Raw genomic sequence first — 24064 nt, forward strand, 5'->3', positions numbered from 1 at the left:
ATGTGAGAAGGAGTGTGTGTGTGTGTGAGGAGTGTGTGTAAGGACTGTATGTGAGAAGGAGTGTGTGTGTGTGTGTGAGGAGTGTGTGTAAGGACTGTATGTGGGAAGGAGTGTGTGTGAGGACTGTATGTGAGAAGGAGTGTGTGTGAGGACTGTATGTGAGAAGGAGTGTGTGTGTGTGAGGAGTGTGTGTAAGGACTGTATGTGGGAAGGAGTGTGTGTAAGGACTGTATGTGAGAAGGAGTGTGTGTAAGGACTGTATGTGAGAAGGAGTGTGTGTGTGTGAGGAGTGTGTGTAAGGACTGTATGTGGGAAGGAGTGTGTGTAAGGACTGTATGTGAGAAGGAGTGTGTGTGAGGACTGTATGTGAGAAGGAGTGTGTGTGTGTGAGGAGTGTGTGTAAGGACTGTATGTGGGAAGGAGTGTGTGTGTGTGAGGAGTGTGTGTAAGGACTGTATGTGGGAAGGAGTGTGTGTAAGGACTGTATGTGAGAAGGAGTGTGTGTGTGAGGAGTGTGTGTAAGGACTGTATGTGAGAAGGAGTGTGTGTGTGTGAGGAGTGTGTGTAAGGACTGTATGTGGGAAGGAGTGTGTGTGAGGACTGTATGTGAGAAGGAGTGTGTGTGTGTGAGGAGTGTGTGTAAGGACTGTATGTGAGAAGGAGGGTGTGTGTGTGTGTGAGGAGTGTGTGTAAGGACTGTATGTGGGAAGGAGTGTGTGTGAGGACTGTATGTGAGAAGGAGTGTGTGTGTGTGAGGAGTGTGTGTAAGGACTGTATGTGAGAAGGAGGGTGTGTGTGTGTGAGGAGTGTGTGTAAGGACTGTATGTGGGAAGGAGTGTGTGTGAGGAGTGTATGTGAGAAGGAGTGTGTGTGAGGACTGTATGTGAGAAGGAGTGTGTGTGTGTGAGGAGTGTGTGTAAGGACTGTATGTGGGAAGGAGTGTGTGTGAGGACTGTATGTGAGAAGGAGTGTGTGTGTGTGACGAGTGTGTGTAAGGACTGTATGTGGGAAGGAGTGTGTGTGAGGACTGTATGTGAGAAGGAGTGTGTGTGAGGACTGTATGTGAGAAGGAGTGTGTGTGAGGACTGTATGTGAGAAGGAGTGTGTGTGTGTGAGGAGTGTGTGTAAGGACTGTATGTGAGAAGGAGTGTGTGTGTGTGAGGAGTGTGTGTAAGGACTGTATGTGAGAAGGAGTGTGTGTGTGTGAGGAGTGTGTGTAAGGACTGTATGTGAGAAGGAGTGTGTGTAAGGACTGTATGTGAGAAGGAGTGTGTGTAAGGACTGTATGTGAGAAGGAGTGTGTGTGTGTGAGGAGTGTGTGTAAGGACTGTATGTGGGAAGGAGTGTGTGTAAGGACTGTATGTGAGAAGGAGTGTGTGTGAGGACTGTATGTGAGAAGGAGTGTGTGTGTGTGAGGAGTGTGTGTAAGGACTGTATGTGGGAAGGAGTGTGTGTGTGTGAGGAGTGTGTGTAAGGACTGTATGTGGGAAGGAGTGTGTGTGAGGACTGTATGTGAGAAGGAGTGTGTGTGTGAGGAGTGTGTGTAAGGACTGTATGTGAGAAGGAGTGTGTGTGTGTGAGGAGTGTGTGTAAGGACTGTATGTGGGAAGGAGTGTGTGTGTGTGAGGAGTGTGTGTAAGGACTGTATGTGAGAAGGAGGGTGTGTGTGTGTGTGAGGAGTGTGTGTAAGGACTGTATGTGGGAAGGAGTGTGTGTGAGGACTGTATGTGAGAAGGAGTGTGTGTGTGTGAGGAGTGTGTGTAAGGACTGTATGTGAGAAGGAGGGTGTGTGTGTGTGAGGAGTGTGTGTAAGGACTGTATGTGGGAAGGAGTGTGTGTGAGGAGTGTATGTGAGAAGGAGTGTGTGTGAGGACTGTATGTGAGAAGGAGTGTGTGTGTGTGAGGAGTGTGTGTAAGGACTGTATGTGGGAAGGAGTGTGTGTGAGGACTGTATGTGAGAAGGAGTGTGTGTGTGTGACGAGTGTGTGTAAGGACTGTATGTGGGAAGGAGTGTGTGTGAGGACTGTATGTGAGAAGGAGTGTGTGTGAGGACTGTATGTGAGAAGGAGTGTGTGTGAGGACTGTATGTGAGAAGGAGTGTGTGTGTGTGAGGAGTGTGTGTAAGGACTGTATGTGAGAAGGAGTGTGTGTGTGTGAGGAGTGTGTGTAAGGACTGTATGTGAGAAGGAGTGTGTGTGTGTGAGGAGTGTGTGTAAGGACTGTATGTGAGAAGGAGTGTGTGTGTGTGTGAGGAGTGTGTGTAAGGACTGTATGTGAGAAGGAGTGTGTGTGTGTGTGAGGAGTGTGTGTAAGGACTGTATGTGGGAAGGAGTGTGTGTGAGGACTGTATGTGAGAAGGAGTGTGTGTGAGGACTGTATGTGAGAAGGAGTGTGTGTGTGTGAGGAGTGTGTGTAAGGACTGTATGTGGGAAGGAGTGTGTGTGAGGACTGTATGTGAGAAGGAGTGTGTGTGAGGACTGTATGTGAGAAGGAGTGTGTGTGTGAGGAGAGTGTGTAAGGACTGTATGTGGGAAGGAGTGTGTGTGAGGACTGTATGTGAGAAGGAGTGTGTGTGTGAGGAGTGTGTGTAAGGACTGTATGTGAGAAGGAGTGTGTGTGTGTGTGTGAGGAGTGTGTGTAAGGACTGTATGTGGGAAGGAGTGTGTGTGTGTGTGAGGAGTGTGTGTAAGGACTGTATGTGGGAAGGAGTGTGTGTGAGGACTGTATGTGAGAAGGAGTGTGTGTGAGGACTGTATGTGAGAAGGAGTGTGTGTGAGGACTGTATGTGAGAAGGAGTGTGTGTGTGTGAGGAGTGAGTGTAAGGACTGTATGTGGGAAGGAGTGTGTGTGAGGACTGTATGTGAGAAGGAGTGTGTGTGAGGACTGTATGTGAGAAGGAGTGTGTGTGTGAGGAGTGTGTGTAAGGACTGTATGTGAGAAGGAGTGTGTGTGTGTGAGGAGTGTGTGTAAGGACTGTATGTGGGAAGGAGTGTGTGTGAGGACTGTATGTGAGAAGGAGTGTGTGTGAGGACTGTATGTGAGAAGGAGTGTGTGTGTGTGAGGAGTGAGTGTAAGGACTGTATGTGGGAAGGAGTGTGTGTGAGGACTGTATGTGAGAAGGAGTGTGTGTGAGGACTGTATGTGAGAAGGAGTGTGTGTGTGAGGAGTGTGTGTAAGGACTGTATGTGAGAAGGAGTGTGTGTGTGTGAGGAGTGTGTGTAAGGACTGTATGTGGGAAGGAGTGTGTGTGAGGACTGTATGTGAGGAGTGTGTGTGAGGACTGTATGTGAGAAGGAGTGTGTGTGTGTGAGGAGTGTGTGTAAGGACTGTATGTGAGAAGGAGTGTGTGTGTGTGAGGAGTGTGTGTAAGGACTGTATGTGGGAAGGAGTGTGTGTGAGGACTGTATGTGAGAAGGAGTGTGTGTGTGTGAGGAGTGTGTGTAAGGACTGTATGTGGGAAGGAGTGTGTGTGAGGACTGTATGTGAGAAGGAGTGTGTGTGTGTGAGGAGTGTGTGTAAGGACTGTATGTGGGAAGGAGTGTGTGTGAGGACTGTATGTGAGAAGGAGTGTGTGTGAGGACTGTATGTGAGAAGGAGTGTGTGTGTGAGGAGTGTGTGTAAGGACTGTATGTGGGAAGGAGTGTGTGTGAGGATTGTATGTGAGAAGGAGTGTGTGTGTGTGAGGAGTGTGTGTAAGGACTGTATGTGGGAAGGAGTGTGTGTGTGTGAGGAGTGTGTGTGAGGACTGTATGTGAGAAGGAGTGTGTGTGTGTGAGGAGTGTGTGTAAGGACTGTATGTGGGAAGGAGTGTGTGTGAGGACTGTATGTGAGAAGGAGTGTGTGTGTGTGTGAGGAGTGTGTGTAAGGACTGTATGTGGGAAGGAGTGTGTGTGAGGACTGTATGTGAGAAGGAGTGTGTGTGTGTGAGGAGTGTGTGTAAGGACTGTATGTGGGAAGGAGTGTGTGTGAGGACTGTATGTGAGAAGGAGTGTGTGTGAGGACTGTATGTGAGAAGGAGTGTGTGTGTGAGGAGTGTGTGTAAGGACTGTATGTGGGAAGGAGTGTGTGTGAGGACTGTATGTGAGAAGGAGTGTGTGTGTGTGAGGAGTGTGTGTAAGGACTGTATGTGGGAAGGAGTGTGTGTAAGGACTGTATGTGAGAAGGAGTGTGTGTGTGTGAGGACTGTGTGTAAGGACTGTATGTGGGAAGGAGTGTGTGTGTGTGAGGAGTGTGTGTAAGGACTGTATGTGGGAAGGAGTGTGTGTGAGGACTGTATGTGAGAAGGAGTGTGTGTGTGAGGAGTGTGTGTAAGGACTGTATGTGAGAAGGAGTGTGTGTGTGTGAGGAGTGTGTGTAAGGACTGTATGTGGGAAGGAGTGTGTGTGAGGACTGTATGTGAGAAGGAGTGTGTGTGTGTGTGAGGAGTGTGTGTAAGGACTGTATGTGAGAAGGAGTGTGTGTGTGTGTGTGAGGAGTGTGTGTAAGGACTGTATGTGGGAAGGAGTGTGTGTGAGGACTGTATGTGAGAAGGAGTGTGTGTGAGGACTGTATGTGAGAAGGAGTGTGTGTGTGTGAGGAGTGTGTGTAAGGACTGTATGTGGGAAGGAGTGTGTGTAAGGACTGTATGTGAGAAGGAGTGTGTGTAAGGACTGTATGTGAGAAGGAGTGTGTGTGAGGACTGTATGTGAGAAGGAGTGTGTGTGTGTGAGGAGTGTGTGTAAGGACTGTATGTGGGAAGGAGTGTGTGTGTGTGAGGAGTGTGTGTGAGGACTGTATGTGAGAAGGAGTGTGTGTGAGGACTGTATGTGAGAAGGAGTGTGTGTGTGAGGAGTGTGTGTAAGGACTGTATGTGAGAAGGAGTGTGTGTGTGTGAGGAGTGTGTGTAAGGACTGTATGTGGGAAGGAGTGTGTGTGTGAGGAGTGTGTGTAAGGACTGTATGTGAGAAGGAGTGTGTGTGTGTGAGGAGTGTGTGTAAGGACTGTATGTGGGAAGGAGTGTGTGTGAGGACTGTATGTGAGAAGGAGTGTGTGTGTGTGAGGAGTGTGTGTAAGGACTGTATGTGAGAAGGAGGGTGTGTGTGTGTGAGGAGTGTGTGTAAGGACTGTATGTGGGAAGGAGTGTGTGTGAGGACTGTATGTGAGAAGGAGTGTGTGTGAGGACTGTATGTGAGAAGGAGTGTGTGTGTGTGTGAGGAGTGTGTGTAAGGACTGTATGTGAGAAGGAGTGTGTGTGAGGACTATGTGAGAAGGAGTGTGTGTGAGGACTGTATGTGAGAAGGAGTGTGTGTGTGTGTGAGGAGTGTGTGTAAGGACTGTATGTGAGAAGGAGTGTGTGTGTGTGTGAGGAGTGTGTGTAAGGACTGTATGTGAGAAGGAGTGTGTGTGTGTGTGAGGAGTGTGTGTAAGGACTGTATGTGGGAAGGAGTGTGTGTGAGGACTGTATGTGAGAAGGAGTGTGTGTGAGGACTGTATGTGAGAAGGAGTGTGTGTGTGAGGAGTGTGTGTAAGGACTGTATGTGGGAAGGAGTGTGTGTGAGGACTGTATGTGAGAAGGAGTGTGTGTGTGAGGAGTGTGTGTAAGGACTGTATGTGAGAAGGAGTGTGTGTGTGTGTGTGAGGAGTGTGTGTAAGGACTGTATGTGGGAAGGAGTGTGTGTGTGTGTGAGGAGTGTGTGTAAGGACTGTATGTGGGAAGGAGTGTGTGTGAGGACTGTATGTGAGAAGGAGTGTGTGTGAGGACTGTATGTGAGAAGGAGTGTGTGTGAGGACTGTATGTGAGAAGGAGTGTGTGTGTGTGAGGAGTGTGTGTAAGGACTGTATGTGGGAAGGAGTGTGTGTGAGGACTGTATGTGAGAAGGAGTGTGTGTGAGGACTGTATGTGAGAAGGAGTGTGTGTGTGTGTGAGGAGTGTGTGTAAGGACTGTATGTGGGAAGGAGTGTGTGTGAGGACTGTATGTGAGAAGGAGTGTGTGTGAGGACTGTATGTGAGAAGGAGTGTGTGTGTGAGGAGTGTGTGTAAGGACTGTATGTGAGAAGGAGTGTGTGTGTGTGTGAGGAGTGTGTGTAAGGACTGTATGTGGGAAGGAGTGTGTGTGAGGACTGTATGTGAGGAGTGTGTGTGAGGACTGTATGTGAGAAGGAGTGTGTGTGTGTGTGAGGAGTGTGTGTAAGGACTGTATGTGGGAAGGAGTGTGTGTGTGTGAGGAGTGTGTGTAAGGAGTGTATGTGGGAAGGAGTGTGTGTGAGGACTGTATGTGAGAAGGAGTGTGTGTGTGTGAGGAGTGTGTGTAAGGACTGTATGTGGGAAGGAGTGTGTGTGAGGACTGTATGTGAGAAGGAGTGTGTGTGTGTGAGGAGTGTGTGTAAGGACTGTATGTGGGAAGGAGTGTGTGTGAGGACTGTATGTGAGAAGGAGTGTGTGTGAGGACTGTATGTGAGAAGGAGTGTGTGTGTGAGGAGTGTGTGTAAGGACTGTATGTGAGAAGGAGTGTGTGTGTGTGTGTGAGGAGTGTGTGTAAGGACTGTATGTGGGAAGGAGTGTGTGTGAGGACTGTATGTGAGAAGGAGTGTGTGTGAGGACTGTATGTGAGAAGGAGTGTGTGTGTGTGAGGAGTGTGTGTAAGGACTGTATGTGGGAAGGAGTGTGTGTGAGGACTGTATGTGAGAAGGGGTGTGTGTGTGTGAGGAGTGTGTGTAAGGACTGTATGTGGGAAGGAGTGTGTGTGTGTGAGGAGTGTGTGTAAGGACTGTATGTGGGAAGGAGTGTGTGTGAGGACTGTATGTGAGAAGGAGTGTGTGTGAGGACTGTATGTGAGAAGGAGTGTGTGTGTGAGGAGTGTGTGTAAGGACTGTATGTGAGAAGGAGTGTGTGTGTGTGTGTGAGGAGTGTGTGTAAGGACTGTATGTGGGAAGGAGTGTGTGTGAGGACTGTATGTGAGAAGGAGTGTGTGTGAGGACTGTATGTGAGAAGGAGTGTGTGTGTGTGAGGAGTGTGTGTAAGGACTGTATGTGAGAAGGAGTGTGTGTGTGTGTGTGTGAGGAGTGTGTGTAAGGACTGTATGTGGGAAGGAGTGTGTGTGAGGACTGTATGTGAGAAGGAGTGTGTGTGTGTGAGGAGTGTGTGTAAGGACTGTATGTGGGAAGGAGTGTGTGTGAGGACTGTATGTGAGAAGGAGTGTGTGTGATGAGTGTGTGTGAGAAGGAGTGTGTGTAAGGACTGTATGTGAGAAGGAGTGTGTGTGTGTGAGGAGTGTGTGTAAGGACTGTATGTGGGAAGGAGTGTGTGTGATGAGTGTGTGTGAGAAGGAGTGTGTGTAAGGACTGTATGTGAGAAGGATTGTGTGTGTGTGTGAGGAGTGTGTGTAAGGACTGTATGTGGGAAGGAGTGTGTGTGATGAGTGTGTGTGAGGAGTGTGTGTGAGGACTGTATGTGAGAAGGAGTGTGTGTAAGGACTGTATGTGAGAAGGAGTGTGTGTGTGTGTGATGAGTGTGTGTAAGGACTGTATGTGAGAAGGAGTGTGTGTGTGTGATGAGTGTGTGTGAGGAGTGTGTGTAAGGACTGTATGTGAGAAGGAGTGTGTGTGATGAGTGTGTGTGAGGACTGTATGTGAGAAGGAGTGTGTGTAAGGACTGTAGGTGAGGGAGTGTGTGTGTGTGTGAGGAGTGTGTGTAAGGACTGTATGTGAGAAGGAGTGTGTGTGTGTGATGAGTGTGTGAGGAGTGTGTAAGGACTGTATGTGATGAGTGTGTGTGAGGAGTGTGTGTGAGAAGGAGTGTGTGTGTGTAAGGACTGTATGTGAGAAGGAGTGTGTGTGTGATGAGTGTGTGTGAGGAGTGTGTGTAAGGACTGTATGTGAGAAGGAGTGTGTGTGTGATGAGTGTGTGTGAGGAGTGTGTGTAAGGACTGTATGTGAGAAGGAGTGTGTGTGTGATGAGTGTGTGTGAGGAGTGTGTGTAAGGACTGTATGTGAGAAGGAGTGTGTGTGAGGAGTGTGTGTAAGAAGGAGTGTGTGTGATGAGTGTGTGTGTGTGATGAGTGTGTGTAAGGAGTGTGTGTGATGAGTGTGTGTGATGAGTGTGTGTGATGAGTGTGTGTAAGGAGTGTGTGTAAGGAGTGTGTGTAAGGAGTGTGTGTAAGGAGTGTGTGTAAGGAGTGTGTGTGAGGAGGAAAGTGTGTAAGGGCTGTATGTGAGTACAAAAAGAGTGTGTGATGAGTGTGTGTAAGGACTGTATGTGAGAAGGAGTGTGTGTGAGGAGTGTGTGTAAGAAGGAGTGTGTGTGATGAGTGTGTGTGTGTGATGAGTGTGTGTAAGGAGTGTGTGTGATGAGTGTGTGTGATGAGTGTGTGTGATGAGTGTGTGTGATGAGTGTGTGTGATGAGTGTGTGTAAGGAGTGTGTGTAAGGAGTGTGTGTAAGGAGTGTGTGTAAGGAGTGTGTGTAAGGAGTGTGTGTAAGGAGTGTGTGTGAGGAGGAAAGTGTGTAAGGGCTGTATGTGAGTACAAAAAGAGTGTGTGATGAGTGTGTGTAAGGGCTGTATGTGAGTAAGGAGAGTGTGTAATGAGTGTGTGTGTCATGAGTGTGTAAGGAGAGTGTGTAAAGAGTGTGTGTAAGGACTGTGTGTGTGTAATGGGGTGTAACATACTTAGCTCAGCCTCTCTGGCTCCACACATAATGTCTTGTTGCCGTAGTAACAGATCCTGCTGGTCACCGACTTCTTGTTTTTCCTGTTGTAGTTCCTGAAGTCGGCTGCTCGTCATCTGAAGCTCCACCTCAAGCTGCTGTTGCAGTGCCGTCCCCTCACGTACCTGGTCCTCCAGACCTCGCCTCTCATCTGAATACCCATCAATCAAACCTGATCAACCAATCACAAACGCGCACACACACACACACAAAATGATCACATTTTGGTGTACTGTATATAATCACGCTCCATTTACAAACATGGCATCCGACCAGTGGAAGTGCCGCTGGAGGACGGAAGAGACGCTGGAATACAGAAGTGATGCTAAAGGATGGATGCTAAAGGACGGAAGTGACGCTGGAGGATGGAAGAGATGCTGGAATACAGAAGTGACGCTGGAGGACAGAAGAGACGCTGGAGGACGGAAGAGACGCTGGAATACAGAAGTGATGCTAAAGGATGGATGCTAAAGGACAGAAGTGACGCTGGAGGATGGAAGAGATGCTGGAATACAGAAGTGACGCTGGAGGACAGAAGAGACGCTGGAATACAGAAGAGACGCTGGAATACAGAAGTGATGCTGGAGGACGGAAGAGACGCTGGAGGACAGAAGAGACGCCGGAATACAGAAGTGACGCTGGAGGACAGAAGAGACGCTGGAGGACGGAAGAGACGCTGGAGGACGGAAGAGACGCTGGAGGACGGAAGAGACGCTGGAGGACGGAAGAGACGCTGGAGGACGGAAGAGACGCTGGAATACAGAAGTGACGCTGGAGGACAGAAGAGACGCTGGAGGACAGAAGAGACGCTGGAGGACGGAAGAGACGCTGGAGGACGGAAGAGACGCTGGAGGACGGAAGAGACGCTGGAATACGGAAGAGACGCTGGAGGACGGAAGTGACTCTGGAGGACGGAAGAGACGCTGGAGGACGGAAGTGACGCTGGAGGACGGAAGTGACGCTGGAGGACAGAAGAGACGCTGGAGGACAGAAGAGACGCTGGAGGACAGAAGAGACGCTGGAGGACAGAAGTGATGCTGGAGGACAGAAGAGACGCTGGAGGACAGAAGAGACGCTGGAATACAGAAGTGACGCTGGAGGACGGAAGAGATGCTGGAGGACAGAAGAGATGCTGGAGGAAAGACTTATTATCAGAAAAGACTTATTTATCTGAGAATTTCCATTCGAGTGCTGATTCATTTGTACACAAATAACTTCTCAGAGCAGCACCTGGTGAATCAGACATTACTATAGAACTGTATGTAAATGTAACTGAGCTGAAGTGTGTAAAATTAAAACCACATTAAATGACAGTAAAGGCAGAGAGAAAGACCAACAGCGAGGCAGAGAGACAGACCAACAGCGAGGCAGAGAGACAGACCAGCAGTGAGGCAGAGAGACAGACCAGCAGTGAGGCAGAGCGACAGACCAGCAGCGAGGCAGAGCGACAGACCAGCAGTGAGGCAGAGCGACAGACCAACAGCGAGGCAGAGCGACAGACCAACAGCGAGGCAGAGAGACAGACCAACAGCGAGGCAGAGAGACAGACCAACAGCGAGGCAGAGCGACAGGCCAACAGCGAGGCAGAGCGACAGGCCAACAGCGAGGCAGAGAGACAGACCAGCAGCGAGGCAGAGAGACAGACCAGCAGCGAGGCAGAGCGACAGACCAACAGCGAGTCAGAAAGACAGACCAGCAGCGAGGCAGAGCGACAGACCAACAGCGAGTCAGAAAGTCAGACCAACAGCGAGGCAGAGCGACAGGCCAACAGCGAGGCAGAGCGACAGAACAGCAGCAAGGCAGAGAGACTAACAGACATACAAGGACTGGCTTGTGGAGGTGAGAGCACGGACATACACACACACACACACACACACACACACACACACACAACGACTTAACTGCACACAACTTAACTGCTCAGTTGTATAAATGACATGAATGTAAGTGTCCCTGGATGAGTGTAAAACCATCATGTGCACTAATCTAAACACACTATTACTATTATATTAATATGAACACTGCAGGTAGAAGATAATGAGAAGGTTTCAGTGTTCTAAACAGAGCTCTAATTACCTGCTGTGTGTCAGTACACGACTGAATTCCACACATTACTCAAGTAATGATTTAAAATCATGTGACGCATAAAGAGAATCCAACACAGATAACTAAACATTACAGCTCTAAACATGTAACATCTTCGTCCTTCATATACAAATGAGGCACAAGTAAATTTACAATATAAAATATCTTCAGAAAGGTTTAAGTGTTGAGAAAGCTGGAGGCTCCGTTCAGAGTGTGTTACAATGCCATGGCCTGGGACGCTGGCAGGAAGAAGCTTGGACCACAGCTGGGTCTTCAAGCAGGACAATGAGTTTAACCTCCAAAGTGAAAGTAAAGGAAGGCGTCAGTGCTGCAATGAAACCCACAGAAAATTAGCAGGAAAAGTGTCTGAGAAATAGGCCCAGAAACCTGACCATCAGGTTCTCTCAGGAAGAAGGAACAAAAATTCCAGCAGAGTATCATGAGATGCCTTTAAATGGATCAAGCAATTAAAATGTGATGACAACAAAAACTCATCTGCTGTACAGACAAAACATCTGCAGGAACGTTTAAAGTGTACTGATCGAAGTTCTACATGTTTAACGTCTTCATGTTTAATCATGTTACTGAAAAATACCTTGAAATCTGTCAGATTTAACAGTTTTATGTGGATTATTTTGTTACACTGTGGAACAACACACACTATATACAATACACACACCTATACACACACACACTACACACACACACTACACACTCACTACACACTCACTACACACACACTCGCTACACACTCGCTACACACTCGCTACACACACACACTACACACACACACTACACACACACACACACACTGCTCATTATCACAAACTACTTTAACACATGACACACAGACCATGTGTTAATTCTCTCTGAGCTGTGTGGTGGATTTACACACCTTATAATTATATTTACACACACACACATAGCAAATATTTACTGAATGTAATATGGATTATGACTAAGTGCACATGACTGAAGACAAACCATAAACACACACACACACACACACACACACACACACCTTCAGCGTGCCGGAGCTGCATTGTGAGCTTCTCTCGAGCTGTTCTCTCCTCCTCCAGTCTCTGCACCAGCTCTTCTTGTCTGATTAGTAAGTCAGCGATTTGCTGGTCATAACTGAATTTCTCCTTCATCAACTCCGTCTGAGTTAACCGAGCATGATCCAACTGAGAGAGAAACACAGAGAGACACAGGAACAGACAGAACACACGCTGTGAGAACTTCACTAATCAGTTTAGTTAACACAATTTTAACCATCTATAAGCTCCTGTAATTACACTGAGTGGAAACACAAACACACACAGGAAGGTGAGGAAGGTGGTGACCATCATAAACACTTATCCTGTTCTGTAAGACCTTGATTACACCTCTACAGTCCTGCTGTAAAACCTTAAATGGCTCCTCTCTCTCTCACACACACACACACATACACAGTGTTGGTTAGACTATCCTGACCTTTGCTATAGCAGTGTGTATTGCACAGTCCATCCTCAGCCGTCTCATTTTAAGTTCTCATGCAGTATGATGGAATACACTCTATCCTCACCTGTCTCACTCCCAGTGCTCACGTGACCGTGTTACACACTCTGACTCGACCTGGCTCACTCCTACCTGTCTCACTCCCAGTGCTCACGTGACATAGTGTTACACACTCTGACTCGACCTGGCTCACCCCTACCTGTCTCACTCCCAGTGCTCACGTGACATAGTGTTACACACTCTGACTCGACCTGGCTCACTCCTACCTGTCTCACTCCCAGTGCTCACGTGACATAGTGGTACACACTCTGACTCGACCTGGCTCACTCCTACCTGTCTCACTCCCAGTGCTCACGTGACATAGTGTTACACACTCTGACTCGACCTGGCTCACCCCTACCTGTCTCACTCCCAGTGCTCACGTGACATAGTGTTACACACTCTGACTCGACCTGGCTCACCCTCACCTGTCTCACTCCCAGTGCTTGAGTGGCAGGTTTGTATTTGTTTCACATTAACTGGAACAGCTCCTAAAATAAAGAGAATGACATGCTGATGTGAGCTTGTACGTGATCGAGCTTCGCTTTAGAAATGTACTCGTATTCCTGATTATGTGTTCTGTTATTTAGCATTTTTATGTCTCCAAACTCTTAAAGGTTTCATAATGATTAATAATTAGGCAAAAAAGGACTCATCAAAAGGACAAAAGGTGGAAATTGTGATGGAAATTTCTACTAAGAAGCTGTTAAGTTCTGACCTTCTGTGTGTGACTAGAAATTGTTATTACCAGAGATTGTTTGTGTAAAATATTAGAGGGTCAGAATGAGCTGGAGACGAGTTGGCTCATAAACAACTGAGGCAGACCTTGGTAAGGTAAGATCATCCTGATCCAGAGACCACCAGGCCTTGTGCATCTAGCCAATGATAGATGATGTTTTCCTTTCTTCAGTTTCTGTGTTTGAATCCTGCTTATGTTTGTTTGGGACGTTCCTCTCTCACGCTACATGTCCTCATGTCCTCGCAGCCTACCAGTGTGTCTATTTTATCAAAACCTTCACAATACTGTTTAAATTGTTGTAATAATAATAATAAATAATAATAAAGTTCTGATCACAAAGTCTTTTACACTTGAATAGAGTTTCTTCTACCAGGTTAACTGTAGATGTAATAAACTGAATGATTACTGTTGCTCTTAAGTTAAACTTTGTCACGAGATAAAGCTTCTTGCTAACAGTCTAGTAAGACATCCAAAAAGAGCCTTGAGAAATGACAATAAGTGACATTCTTAACTGAGAAAATGACAAATATAAAAACAAAGCAGTTCATGTGATGATTGTCCAGCTTCTCTCCTGAACACACTGTGTTTAGTACAGCACTGAGAACAACAGCCAGTAGATCAGGTTATTACACATTTATAACTCAGCATTATTCCACCAGCGTGAGGAACAGCAACAGGTCACCAGGTGAAACCATCATAACTCCTGCACTGATCATGATAAACAGGTCATTAGGACTGTGACAAGCTGATAATTCTTATTAAAGCACTTTATAAACATATAAACACAACTATATTGAGTATTAACTCTTTCTAACACTGTGTGATAGTACACACTCACCCCCACCTGTCTGCCCCCACCTGTCTCACTCTCTGTACTCACGCTATAAGGTGGTGTTGGGAGGGAGATCTTGGTTACGATGCGCAGCAGGTGTCCGTGTGCATGTCGCTTCAGGTGTGTAATGTGTGTCTTCACGATCACAGCGTTTTTCTCATTCAGACAGATAGTCAGAGGGAAAGGACGAGGAAGGGGGACACGAGATTCCACCTCGTACATGTCTGCCCCATCCCCCCAAACCACATCCAACTCCCGCGAGCTGCAGTATGGCCAGTATGACTCCATCCAGACTGTCTGTCTACCTGTCTGTCTGTCAGTCAGTCAGAGTGTGGAGGAAGAGATGAGAAGTGACAGACATAGAGAAGTGTGTGTCACAGAGCACCGTACCTCTAAGCAACTGTTGCCAAGGTTAAGGTAAACACACACACACACACAAATCCTGCAAGTCAGTTCAACTAAATCAGAGATGGAGCATCTTTGTCTGCATTTTTCTTCCCTCTCCTTTATGCTCTAATTCTGTTATTCTCTTAATGATTCCTTCTACAACCCCCACCCCCCACCCCCCAATCTCCTCCTCTCTTTCTTTCAGTCGTTCTCTAGTTCAGTTAAAGTCAAAATCCTCAATAATCCAAATCAGGTTTGTGTTTCTGTTGATCCTTCATTCATTCGCTCAGTCGCATTGTCTTGTCTTGTTCTCTTTCAGTCACTTCTTTCTCTTTCATTCCATAGTCCAGGCGAGATAAATCCTTCACTCGTTTACTGAAGGGTCATGTTTCAATATCTTCTCCCTCTATGTTGTTAATGAGTAAACAACATTTCCTCTGCCTCCGTGGCAACACACCGCTCCGGTGGGAGAGTGTAGTCCCCCATTAACCTCTCTCTCTCACACACACACAAACAGAGTATAAGAGAATCAGAGTTTGTAACGCAGCAGCTAAGAGAGCTCTGTACACTTCCTGGTTTGTGTGTTTTGCCGTGTGCACAGGTCATACAACACAGGGCGGGGTTTACAAGCCTGAGGGAACGTGGGCGTGTCTATTTGCAAACACAAGCAGACACACACACACATGCACACACCCAGCAGCTTGTCAGACTGGATTCGGGCTCCAACATTGCCAAGTTAAAAAAGTAACCGCCCTCAGCCACGTTAGCAATTTCACTTTGAAACCTCCTGGGATCCAACACACAAACACCTGTCACACTACACTAACACACTACACTAACACACAAATTACCGTCACACTACACTAACACACAGACACACACCTGACACTCTATAAGCACTGAAGTGACAAGTGTATGGACATGTAGATACGACTTACAGGGTTTACTATGTGAGAGATTTGAGACTGGTAGAGAGTAAGAAGGGTAGAGAGTGAGACAGGTAGAGATGGGTAGAGAGTGAGACGGGTGGATAGTGAGACGGGTGGAGAGTGAGACGGGTAGAGAGTGAGACGGGTAGAGAGTGAGACGGGTAGAGAGTGAGACATAAGAGTTTGCATAACTCTAAACCACATCCACTGCATGCTGCCCACACACGCAAACACACACGCACACACACAAGGACGGACAGACAGACACATGTGCAAACACACACACCCTAATGGTGACACAGGCTTTATACAATAGTCCGGTATCAACTTTTTGTGAATTGTGGGTAAAGTCAGTGTTTTGTCCCTGTGTGATTGCTGTACCTGTATTTGTGTCTCAGTGAGGGTGAAGATCAGCTTCTCCACGGCCTTCTGCAGCCTGGAGCTCACACTCCACAAAGACCCCGCCCCCTCAACAGCAGGGCTTGCTTCCTGAGACATGTCCAGCCCCTCATCAGTGTCTGTTGCCCCTGACAACAGGATGGAGTTGTCCATCTCAGGTTCATCTGTTGTTAAAAACATTATTTATTCATTTATTAATGTACTACTAGCTGTAACAGTTTTATTTTATTTACATAAATTAGCTAATAGCTTTTTACTGCAGTATTTATTAGCTGTTAACCAAATATGTTAAATCTACCCAAATTAATGGGGACTTATACAGTATAGTAATTATATAGTATAGTAATTGTATTGTAATATCTTTCTACAATATCTTTCTTTAAATGTTCATTAAGAGCAATACCGCTCCTTACACACTAGGTGGCACCAGAGGTAGTAACCTACAGAGCAGGAAATTGGTGACTGGAAATCTAACTGCCTCCCAGAGTCCTTACTTATGTCTAAAAACTTAATCTCATCTGCAGGAAGTGTTACGTCACACACATCAAACACAAGGCCTGCTGGAGAACTCCAACCAACAGCCTTGTTTCATTCAACCCACATGTACTTAATAATGGAGAAAGTTCTGTAGAACACCACTGCAACATCTTTACACCATCACAGCAGATCTGTAGTTAACATAACCAAAAGGTTGTTTGTGTAAAGTGACATTTATAAAGACACTCCACTCTAATCTGTCTGACTCGACCACACCCTAAAACACAAATAAAATCAAAGCTTGTGTGCCTCAAAGTCCCCTCGCCCTCAAAGTCACGCCCGCCCTCAGTCCCCTCGCCCTCAAAGTCACGCTCGCCCTCAAAGGTGTCACTCGCCCTCAAAGTCACCTCGCCCTCAAAGTCTCGCTCGCCCTCAAAGGTGTCGCTCGCCCTCAAAGTCTCGCTCGCCCTCAAAGTCACCTCGCCCTCAAAGTCACCTCGCCCTGAATTCGCCTCAAGTCACACTCGCACTAAAGTCACACATACAGCAAATTCAGAAGTATGTCATGTGTTGTAGAGGTAGTGGAGTAACAAAAATTTATTTTGGGAGGATGAACATATATAAATAAATATAAAACAAATAAATCAATGTTGTTTTCCTGAATAATTTAATTGTTAAACGCTAACAGATGGTCAGTGTTAGCTTCTCATTATTAGCCATTATTGTAGTAGTAAACTAGTAAATTATTAGCTCTTACCCACAACAACCACTAGCATTAGCTTGTTTTAGTATGTTAAACAAAAATTTAAAGTGTATACGTGACTCACGGGGAATACCTGTGTGTATTTGTGTATATGTGTATGTGCACGTGTTAAGTACAGTATTACACAAATGCACAAAACCAGTCTGACAGGCTACATGGCTAACAGGGTATGTGGCCAGTGACATCACACTGTGGTAAACTTCACAAATGTGTGTGTTTGTGTGTGTGTGTGTGTGTGAGTATGTATGTGTTTGTGTGTGTACACGTACGTGTGTGTGTACGTGTGTGCGTATGTATGTGTGTGTGTACGCGTGTGTACGTACGTGTGTGCGTGTACGCATGTGTGTACGTGTGTACGTATGCATATGTGTGTGTACGTGCGTGTACATATGTATGTGTGTGTGTGTACGTGTGTGTGTACGTGTGTGTACATGTGTGTGTGTACATATGTACTTGTGTGTACATATGTATGTGTGTGTGGACGTGTGTGTGTTTATACAGATGTGTGTGTACGTACTGTATGTGCGTGTGTATACGTGTGTGTATGTATGTATGTGTGTGTGTATGTATGTGTACTTGTACGTGTGTGTATGTATGTGTGTGTGTGTGTGTGTGTGTGTGTACGTATGTGTGTGTGTGTGTGTGTACTTCCCGCTCTTCATTTTTTCGCTCTTTATAAATGTTTAATCAGTTATGTTATAATCAGGTATGTGGCCAGTGACATCACACTGTGGTAAACTTCACAAATGTGTGTGTGTTTGTGTGAGTATGTATGTGTTTGTGTGTGTGTGTGTACACGTACATGTGTGTGTGTGTGTACACGTACGTGTGTGTGTGTACACGTACGTGTGTGTGCATGTGTGTGTGTGCGTATGTATGTGTGTGTACATAGGTACGTGTGTGTACATATGTATGTGTGTGTGTGTACGTATGTGTACGTGTGTGCGTGTGTGTGGACTTGTGTGTACGTACTGTATGTGCGTGTGTATGTATGTGTGTGCATGTGTGTATGTACGTGTGTGTGTGTATGTATGTGTGTGTGTGTGTACGTGTACTTGTACGTGTGTGTGTGTGTGTGTACTTTCACGCTCTTCATTTGTTCGCTCTTTATAAATGTTCAGTTATCAATAATCAGTTATGCAGAGTAAATCTTTCAGTAGCAGAACTTGTGTTGTTAGCAGTGTTGTTTAGGTTACACACAGTTACATGCAATAAGTATAATTACAAATATTAACTGTACAAAGTCCAAATTTAACAAATCTGAGGGTAATGTCTACTTTAGCTTTATTCAACTTTAGCTACATAAATAATTTTAATTCAATTTATTTGTATAGCGCTTGGGGGGCACGGTGGCTTAGTGGTTAGCACGTTCGCCTCACACCTCCAGGGTCGAGGTTCGATTCCCGCCTCCACCTTGTGTGTGTGGAGTTTGCATGTTCTCCCCGTGCCTCGGGGGTTTCCTCCGGGTACTCCGGTTTCCTCCCCCGGTCCAAAGGCATGCATGGTAGGTTGATTGGCATCTCTGGAAAATTGTCCCTAGTGTGTGTGATTGTGTGAGTGAATGAGTGTGTGTGTGCCCTGTGATGGGTTGGCACTCCGTCCAGGGTGTATCCTGCCTTGATGCCCGATGACGCCTGAGATAGGCACAGGCTCCCCGTGACCCGAGGTAGTTCGGATAAGCGGTAGAAAATGAGTGAGTGAGAGAGAGAGAGAGTGTATAGCGCTTTGAACAATTCACATTGCAGTTTTACAAACAGAATAAAAAACAAAACTTTAATATAACCCTAGATAGACAGTGTATTATATGGTATTACTTGCTTAACAACAAAAGTATAAACTAACCAGTGTTAGCTGAAAGCCACATCATTCCACACTAGTCCAGATCTACTCTTATCTGTACAATGTATAAAAGTTATCCATAAGAGTGTTTGCTATTAGCCAGATAGCTTTAGCTATTACGAGAAACAGGCAGGGGTGGTGGTACAGGTTTATTGCTGTCAAAGAAATGGTGCTTTACACCTCTCCTCGTCTCATTTAACCATCTCCTCTTTTGAATTCCATGCCATTTCAGTTACTTCTCCAATTAACCTTGTTATCATTGTTGTTTACCGCCCTCCTGGTCCCCTAGGTGACTTCCTGGAAGAAATGGACACACTGCTTAGTGCTTTCCCTTCTGATAGCTCCCCCCTGACAGTGCTTGGTGACTTCAACCTCCCCTCTGACAAGCTACATTCTTCTTCCCTCCTGTCTCTTCTCGACTCATTCACACTCACACTCAACAGCTACATCCCCACACACAAAGGAGGCAATGTGCTGGACCTGGTTTTCACCCGTCCTTCTCCAGCTACAGACGTGACTGCTACACCACTACACGTCTCTGATCATCACCTGGTATCCTTCACCATCACTCTCCCTACCCTACCTAAAACTACCTCTCACCCCCTCGCTCTTACCCGCCGCAACCTTTACTCTGTCTCCCCTTCTTCTGTAGCTTCTGGCACTCTTTCTTCCCTTCCTGATCCTGAGTCTTTTTCCTCACTACCCTTGGACTCGGCCACAGATACTTTCCTCTCATCTCTTTCCTCAACTATGGACTTCCTCTGCCCTATGTCCACTAAACCCAAGAAAACTTCTTGTTCTGCTCCTTGGCTTTCAGATGTGCTGCGCAACAATCGAAGAGAGCTAAGATCATCAGAGAGAAAGTGGAAGAAATCACAACTTGATGCAGATCTTGATTCTTACCGAACACTCATGGCCAAGTTCTCCTCAGATGTGACTTCTGCCAAGACTTCCTTCTACAAGGAAAAGCTTGAAGCTTCCTCACATGACCCTCGGAAATTCCACAACATCATCTCTTCTCTGCTCAACCCCCCGGCTCCACCTTCTTCATCCTCCCTGACTGCAGAAGACTTTGCTTCTTTCTACCAGGAGAAGATTGAGGAAATCTGCCGGAACTTCACTTCAGCTCCGACTGCACTTACATCTCAGAGTATGGATTCCCCTACACCTTTGTTGTCACATTTCTCAACTGTAACAGCAGAAGAGATTCTAAAACTCATCCAGTCTTGCAATCCTACCACCTGCCCATTGGATCCACTCCCTTCCACTATGCTCCAGACCATCTCGCAAGACCTTCTGCCCTTCATTACCACTATCGCCAATAGATCCATAGCATCTGGTCAGGTACCAACTACTTTCAAGAGAGCAAGGGTTATTCCCATCCTGAAGAAACCTGCTCTGGATCCATCAGACATCAGTAACTACAGACCGGTATCACTTCTCTCGTTTCTTTCAAAAATTCTTGAACGCATTGTCTTTAAATCAACTGTCTGTCTCTCCATTGACTCTCCACTGGCCTCCCACAAGGCTCAGTACTTGGTCCTCTTCTTTTCTCCCTGTATACTCACTCTCTTGGTGAAGTTATTTCCTCACATGGGTTCTCTTACCACTGCTATGCTGATGATACACAACTTATCTTCTCTTTCCCACCCGCAGATGCCACAGCTTCTGACTGGATCTCAGCATGTCTGGCAGAAATTTCATCATGGATGACTGCTCATCAGTTAAAGCTTAATCCTAGCAAAACTGAGCTGCTCTTCATCCCAGGTGATTCATCCCCAGGTCATGATCTTGCTATATCCTTGCACAACGATCTGATCTCCCCTTCAGCCACAGCTCGCAACCTTGGGGTAACCATGGACAATCAACTGTCCTTTTCCTCTCATGTTGCTAATGTGACTCGCTCATGTCGGTTTCTTCTCTACAACATTAGAAGGATTCGGCCATTTCTGTCCACACAGGCTGCTCAGGTACTTGTTCAGTCTCTTGTCATTTCTAGACTGGATTACTGCAATGCACTGCTGGCAGGTCTACCTATGAACGCAGTCTGTCCTCTGCAAATGATCCAAAATGCAGCTGCCCGGCTTGTTTTCAACCTGCCAAAGTTCTCGCATACCACCCCGCTGCTGCGATCCCTCCACTGGCTTCCGGTAGCTGCACGCATCAGATTCAAAACACTGATGCTGGCCTACAAAGCCAAAAATGGACCAGCTCCCTCTTACCTCAAAGCCCTCATCACTCCTCGCACTGCACCCCGCACCCACCGATGTACCAGCACTGCTCGACTGGTTCCACCATCTCTCAGGGTAAGAGGCAAGTATACTACAAGACTCTTCTCTGTACTGGCACCAAGGTGGTGGAATGAACTTCCCCTAGAGGTCCGGACAGCTGAGTCACTGGATATTTTCAAGCGGCGGTTGAAGACCTACTTATTCAGGAAACACTTCAACTAGCACTTCTTTCCTTATCTTTCGCATTTAAAAAAAAAACAAAAAAAAAAAAACACACCTTTGACACTTTTTCATTGTAACTTTGAACAAATGTTTTAAACTCATGGTATCTTAAGTATGTAACTTAGTGAGCCAGCATTAATGTATTCAATGTTAGAGATTTAAGCACTTATGTACGTCGCTCTGGATAAGGGCGTCTGCCAAATGCTGTAAATGTAAACGTAAATTATTTATTAGCTAACAGTGTAGTATGTTTGTCATCTAGTAGTTGACGGTCAGTAGCATCATGCTCAGTGTGAATCTGGGACTTCTTCCTTGACAATAAACCAGTACTGATAACACTTAGCATCACTTAAACTCAGTCTGTACTCGTTTATTATCATACAATTTGTACATTATTACAAACAGATGTGAGTTCTGCTCACCTGGGTGTGTGGTAGGCTTGTCTCTGACACTCTCCTCCATTAGGGCGGCCATCTTTATCATGTCCACTAACACCTGAGGCACTCTATTAGAGAGACAGACAGGTAGAATTTCTGTGATCAAAGTGGCTGTTGCAGGTGTAGTGCAGTTCTTATTGCAGTTATTTTAAAGGTTACTTTGATTAAATGGTCTTTATAACTTTATCGTAGTGACTGGTGTCAAATTGTGGTAGCTAGCATTGCTTTGAAGCAGTTGTTATTGTTTACTCAAGGGACTGTTAGCATGGCAGATGCGACCGAGGCGGTCGGTGATGCGACCGAGGCGGTCGGTGATGCGGCAGTTGTTATAGCTAATCTGCTACTGAAATGGCTATTGTGGATACAGAGGTTTTTGCAGGGTCTTTTTTTGTCACAGTTGTGATTACTGTAGAGAATGTTCACATCGCTGCTGATATTGTGCCACATCTAACACATGCACAGATATAAATGTACAACAGCAACATAATGAAACTCTAACAGTGTAGTGTGTACAAAGCAGCCGTGCTGTTAGAGGAAGTTTCACAACATTTGTAGGTAAATTATTATGATTTACTTATAGGAAGGATATAGGGGGTGTACAGTCTGGAAATTAAAGAATAGAAATGGAACCAAAGTTCTCAGTTTTGACATATTTATGTGTTTACACTTATAATAATGTAACTGATACATACACATGTATACAAACACAGTTCATTAACACCTCACCTTTCCTGTGTGTCTGCTGATGTCAGCTGTGATGTCACTTCCTCCTCAGCACACTGTTCAACCTTCTTCTTTTCCTCTCTCTCCTCATCTTTGTCCTCATCCCCTTCTCCACTTCTCAGCTGATGAACAAACAGCAAATAAAACACAGATAGGAAGCTGAACATGTTTACTAACAATAACAAAAACTACACAACTCACTCAACACACAGCATCTCATTCAAACAGCAACCAACACCAGTGTGTGTGCGCAACACAATCAAATAACAAACACACACACACATTCACAGCACTGCCATAGCAACAGGTTCACCAGCGGAGACACACTCCACCTTTCAGTATACAATAAATGTGTAACGACCACACAATGACACGATAGAGCCTAGTTTTAAAAAAGCTGGACCTTCATACCACACGACTCATTTTACATTTACAGCATTTAAGTACAGAAGTGCTTAAGTCTCTATCATTGGATACATTAACTCTGGTTCACTAGGTTCCATACTTAAGATACCATGAGTCTAAAACATTATTCAAGATTTTTATTATTTAACATATATGCAACAAACAGGGAAAGAAGTGCTAGTTGAAGTGTTTCCTGAATAAGTAGGTCTTCAACAGCCGTTTGAAAATATCCAGTGACTCAGCTGTCCGGACCTCTAGGGGAAGTTCATTCCACCAGCTTGGTGCCAGAACAGAGAAGAGTCTTGTAGTAAACTTGCCTCTTACCCTGAGAGATGCTGGATGCTGTAGATCGGAGTGTGCGAGGAGTGATGAGGGCTTTTAGGTAAGAGGGAGCTGGTCCATTTTTGGCTTTGTAGAACAGCATCAGTGTTTTGAATCTGATGCGTGCAGCTACAGGAGCCAGTGGAGGGATCTCAGCAGTGAGGTGGTGTGGAGAACTTAGGCAGGTTAAAAACAAGCCGTGCAACTGCATTTTGGACCATTTGCAGAGGACGGATTGCGTTCATATGTAGACCTGCCAGCAGTGTGTTACAGTAATCCAGTCTAGTGATGACAAGAGACTGAACAAGTACCTGAGCAGCCTGTGTGGACAAAAATGGCCGAATCCTTCTAATGTTGTAGAGAAGAAACCGACATGAGCGAGTCACATTAGCAACATGAGAGGAAAAGGACAGATGATTGTCCATGGTTACCCCAAGGTTGTGAGCTATGGCTGAAGGGGAGAACAGATCGTTGTGCAAGGATATAGCAAGATCATGACTGGGGATAAATCACCTGATGATCAGCAGTTCAGTTTTGCTAGGATTGAGATTTAACTGATGAGCAGTCATCCATGATGAAATTTCTGCCAGACATGCTGAGATCCGATCAGAAGCTGTGGTATCTGAGGGTGGGAAAGAGAAGATAAGTTGTGTATCATCAGCATAGCAGTGGTAAGAGAACCCATGTGAGAAAATAACTTCACCAAGAGAGTGAGTATACAGGGAGAAAAGAAGAAGACCAAGTACTGAGCCCTGTGGGACGCCAGTGGAGAGTCTGCGTGGAGCAGATGTCGCTCCCCTCCATGTTACCTGATATGAGAGTCCTTCCAGGTAGGAAGCAAACCATTCCCAAGCTGATCCACAAATCCCAGGACTCCTGAGGGTGGATAAGAGAATCTTGTGGTTGACCGTATCAAACGCTGCTGAAAGGTCAAGGATGATAGGGACGGATGACCGTTTGGCTGATCTAGCAGCATGAAGTTTCTCAGAGACATCCAAAAGGGCTGTCTCTGTGGAATGAGCTGCTTTTAAAGCCAGACTGGTTGGGATCTTGGAGGT

The 24064-nt window shown here is 46.0% G+C and overlaps 1 protein-coding gene across 6 annotated transcripts in view; it reads right to left on the bottom strand.

Moving 5' to 3' along the window:
- The window catches only part of akap9 (A kinase (PRKA) anchor protein 9), a 93318-nt gene that overhangs the window by 27332 nt on the left and 41922 nt on the right, over positions 1-24064 (bottom strand). For all 6 annotated transcript variants that reach the window (XM_060886646.1, XM_060886649.1, XM_060886647.1 and 3 more), the window contains 5 exons: positions 22284-22402; positions 21543-21625; positions 15571-15752; positions 11788-11950; positions 8644-8853 (listed from right to left, as the gene is read on the bottom strand). In XM_060886646.1, coding sequence (XP_060742629.1) covers positions 8644-8853; positions 11788-11950; positions 15571-15752; positions 21543-21625; positions 22284-22402 — 757 coding nt within the window. The remainder of the gene's footprint in view (positions 1-8643; positions 8854-11787; positions 11951-15570; positions 15753-21542; positions 21626-22283; positions 22403-24064) is intronic.

This window comes from Tachysurus vachellii, chromosome 14, assembly GCF_030014155.1.
Source record: "Tachysurus vachellii isolate PV-2020 chromosome 14, HZAU_Pvac_v1, whole genome shotgun sequence".
Lineage (NCBI taxonomy): Eukaryota > Metazoa > Chordata > Actinopteri > Siluriformes > Bagridae > Tachysurus > Tachysurus vachellii.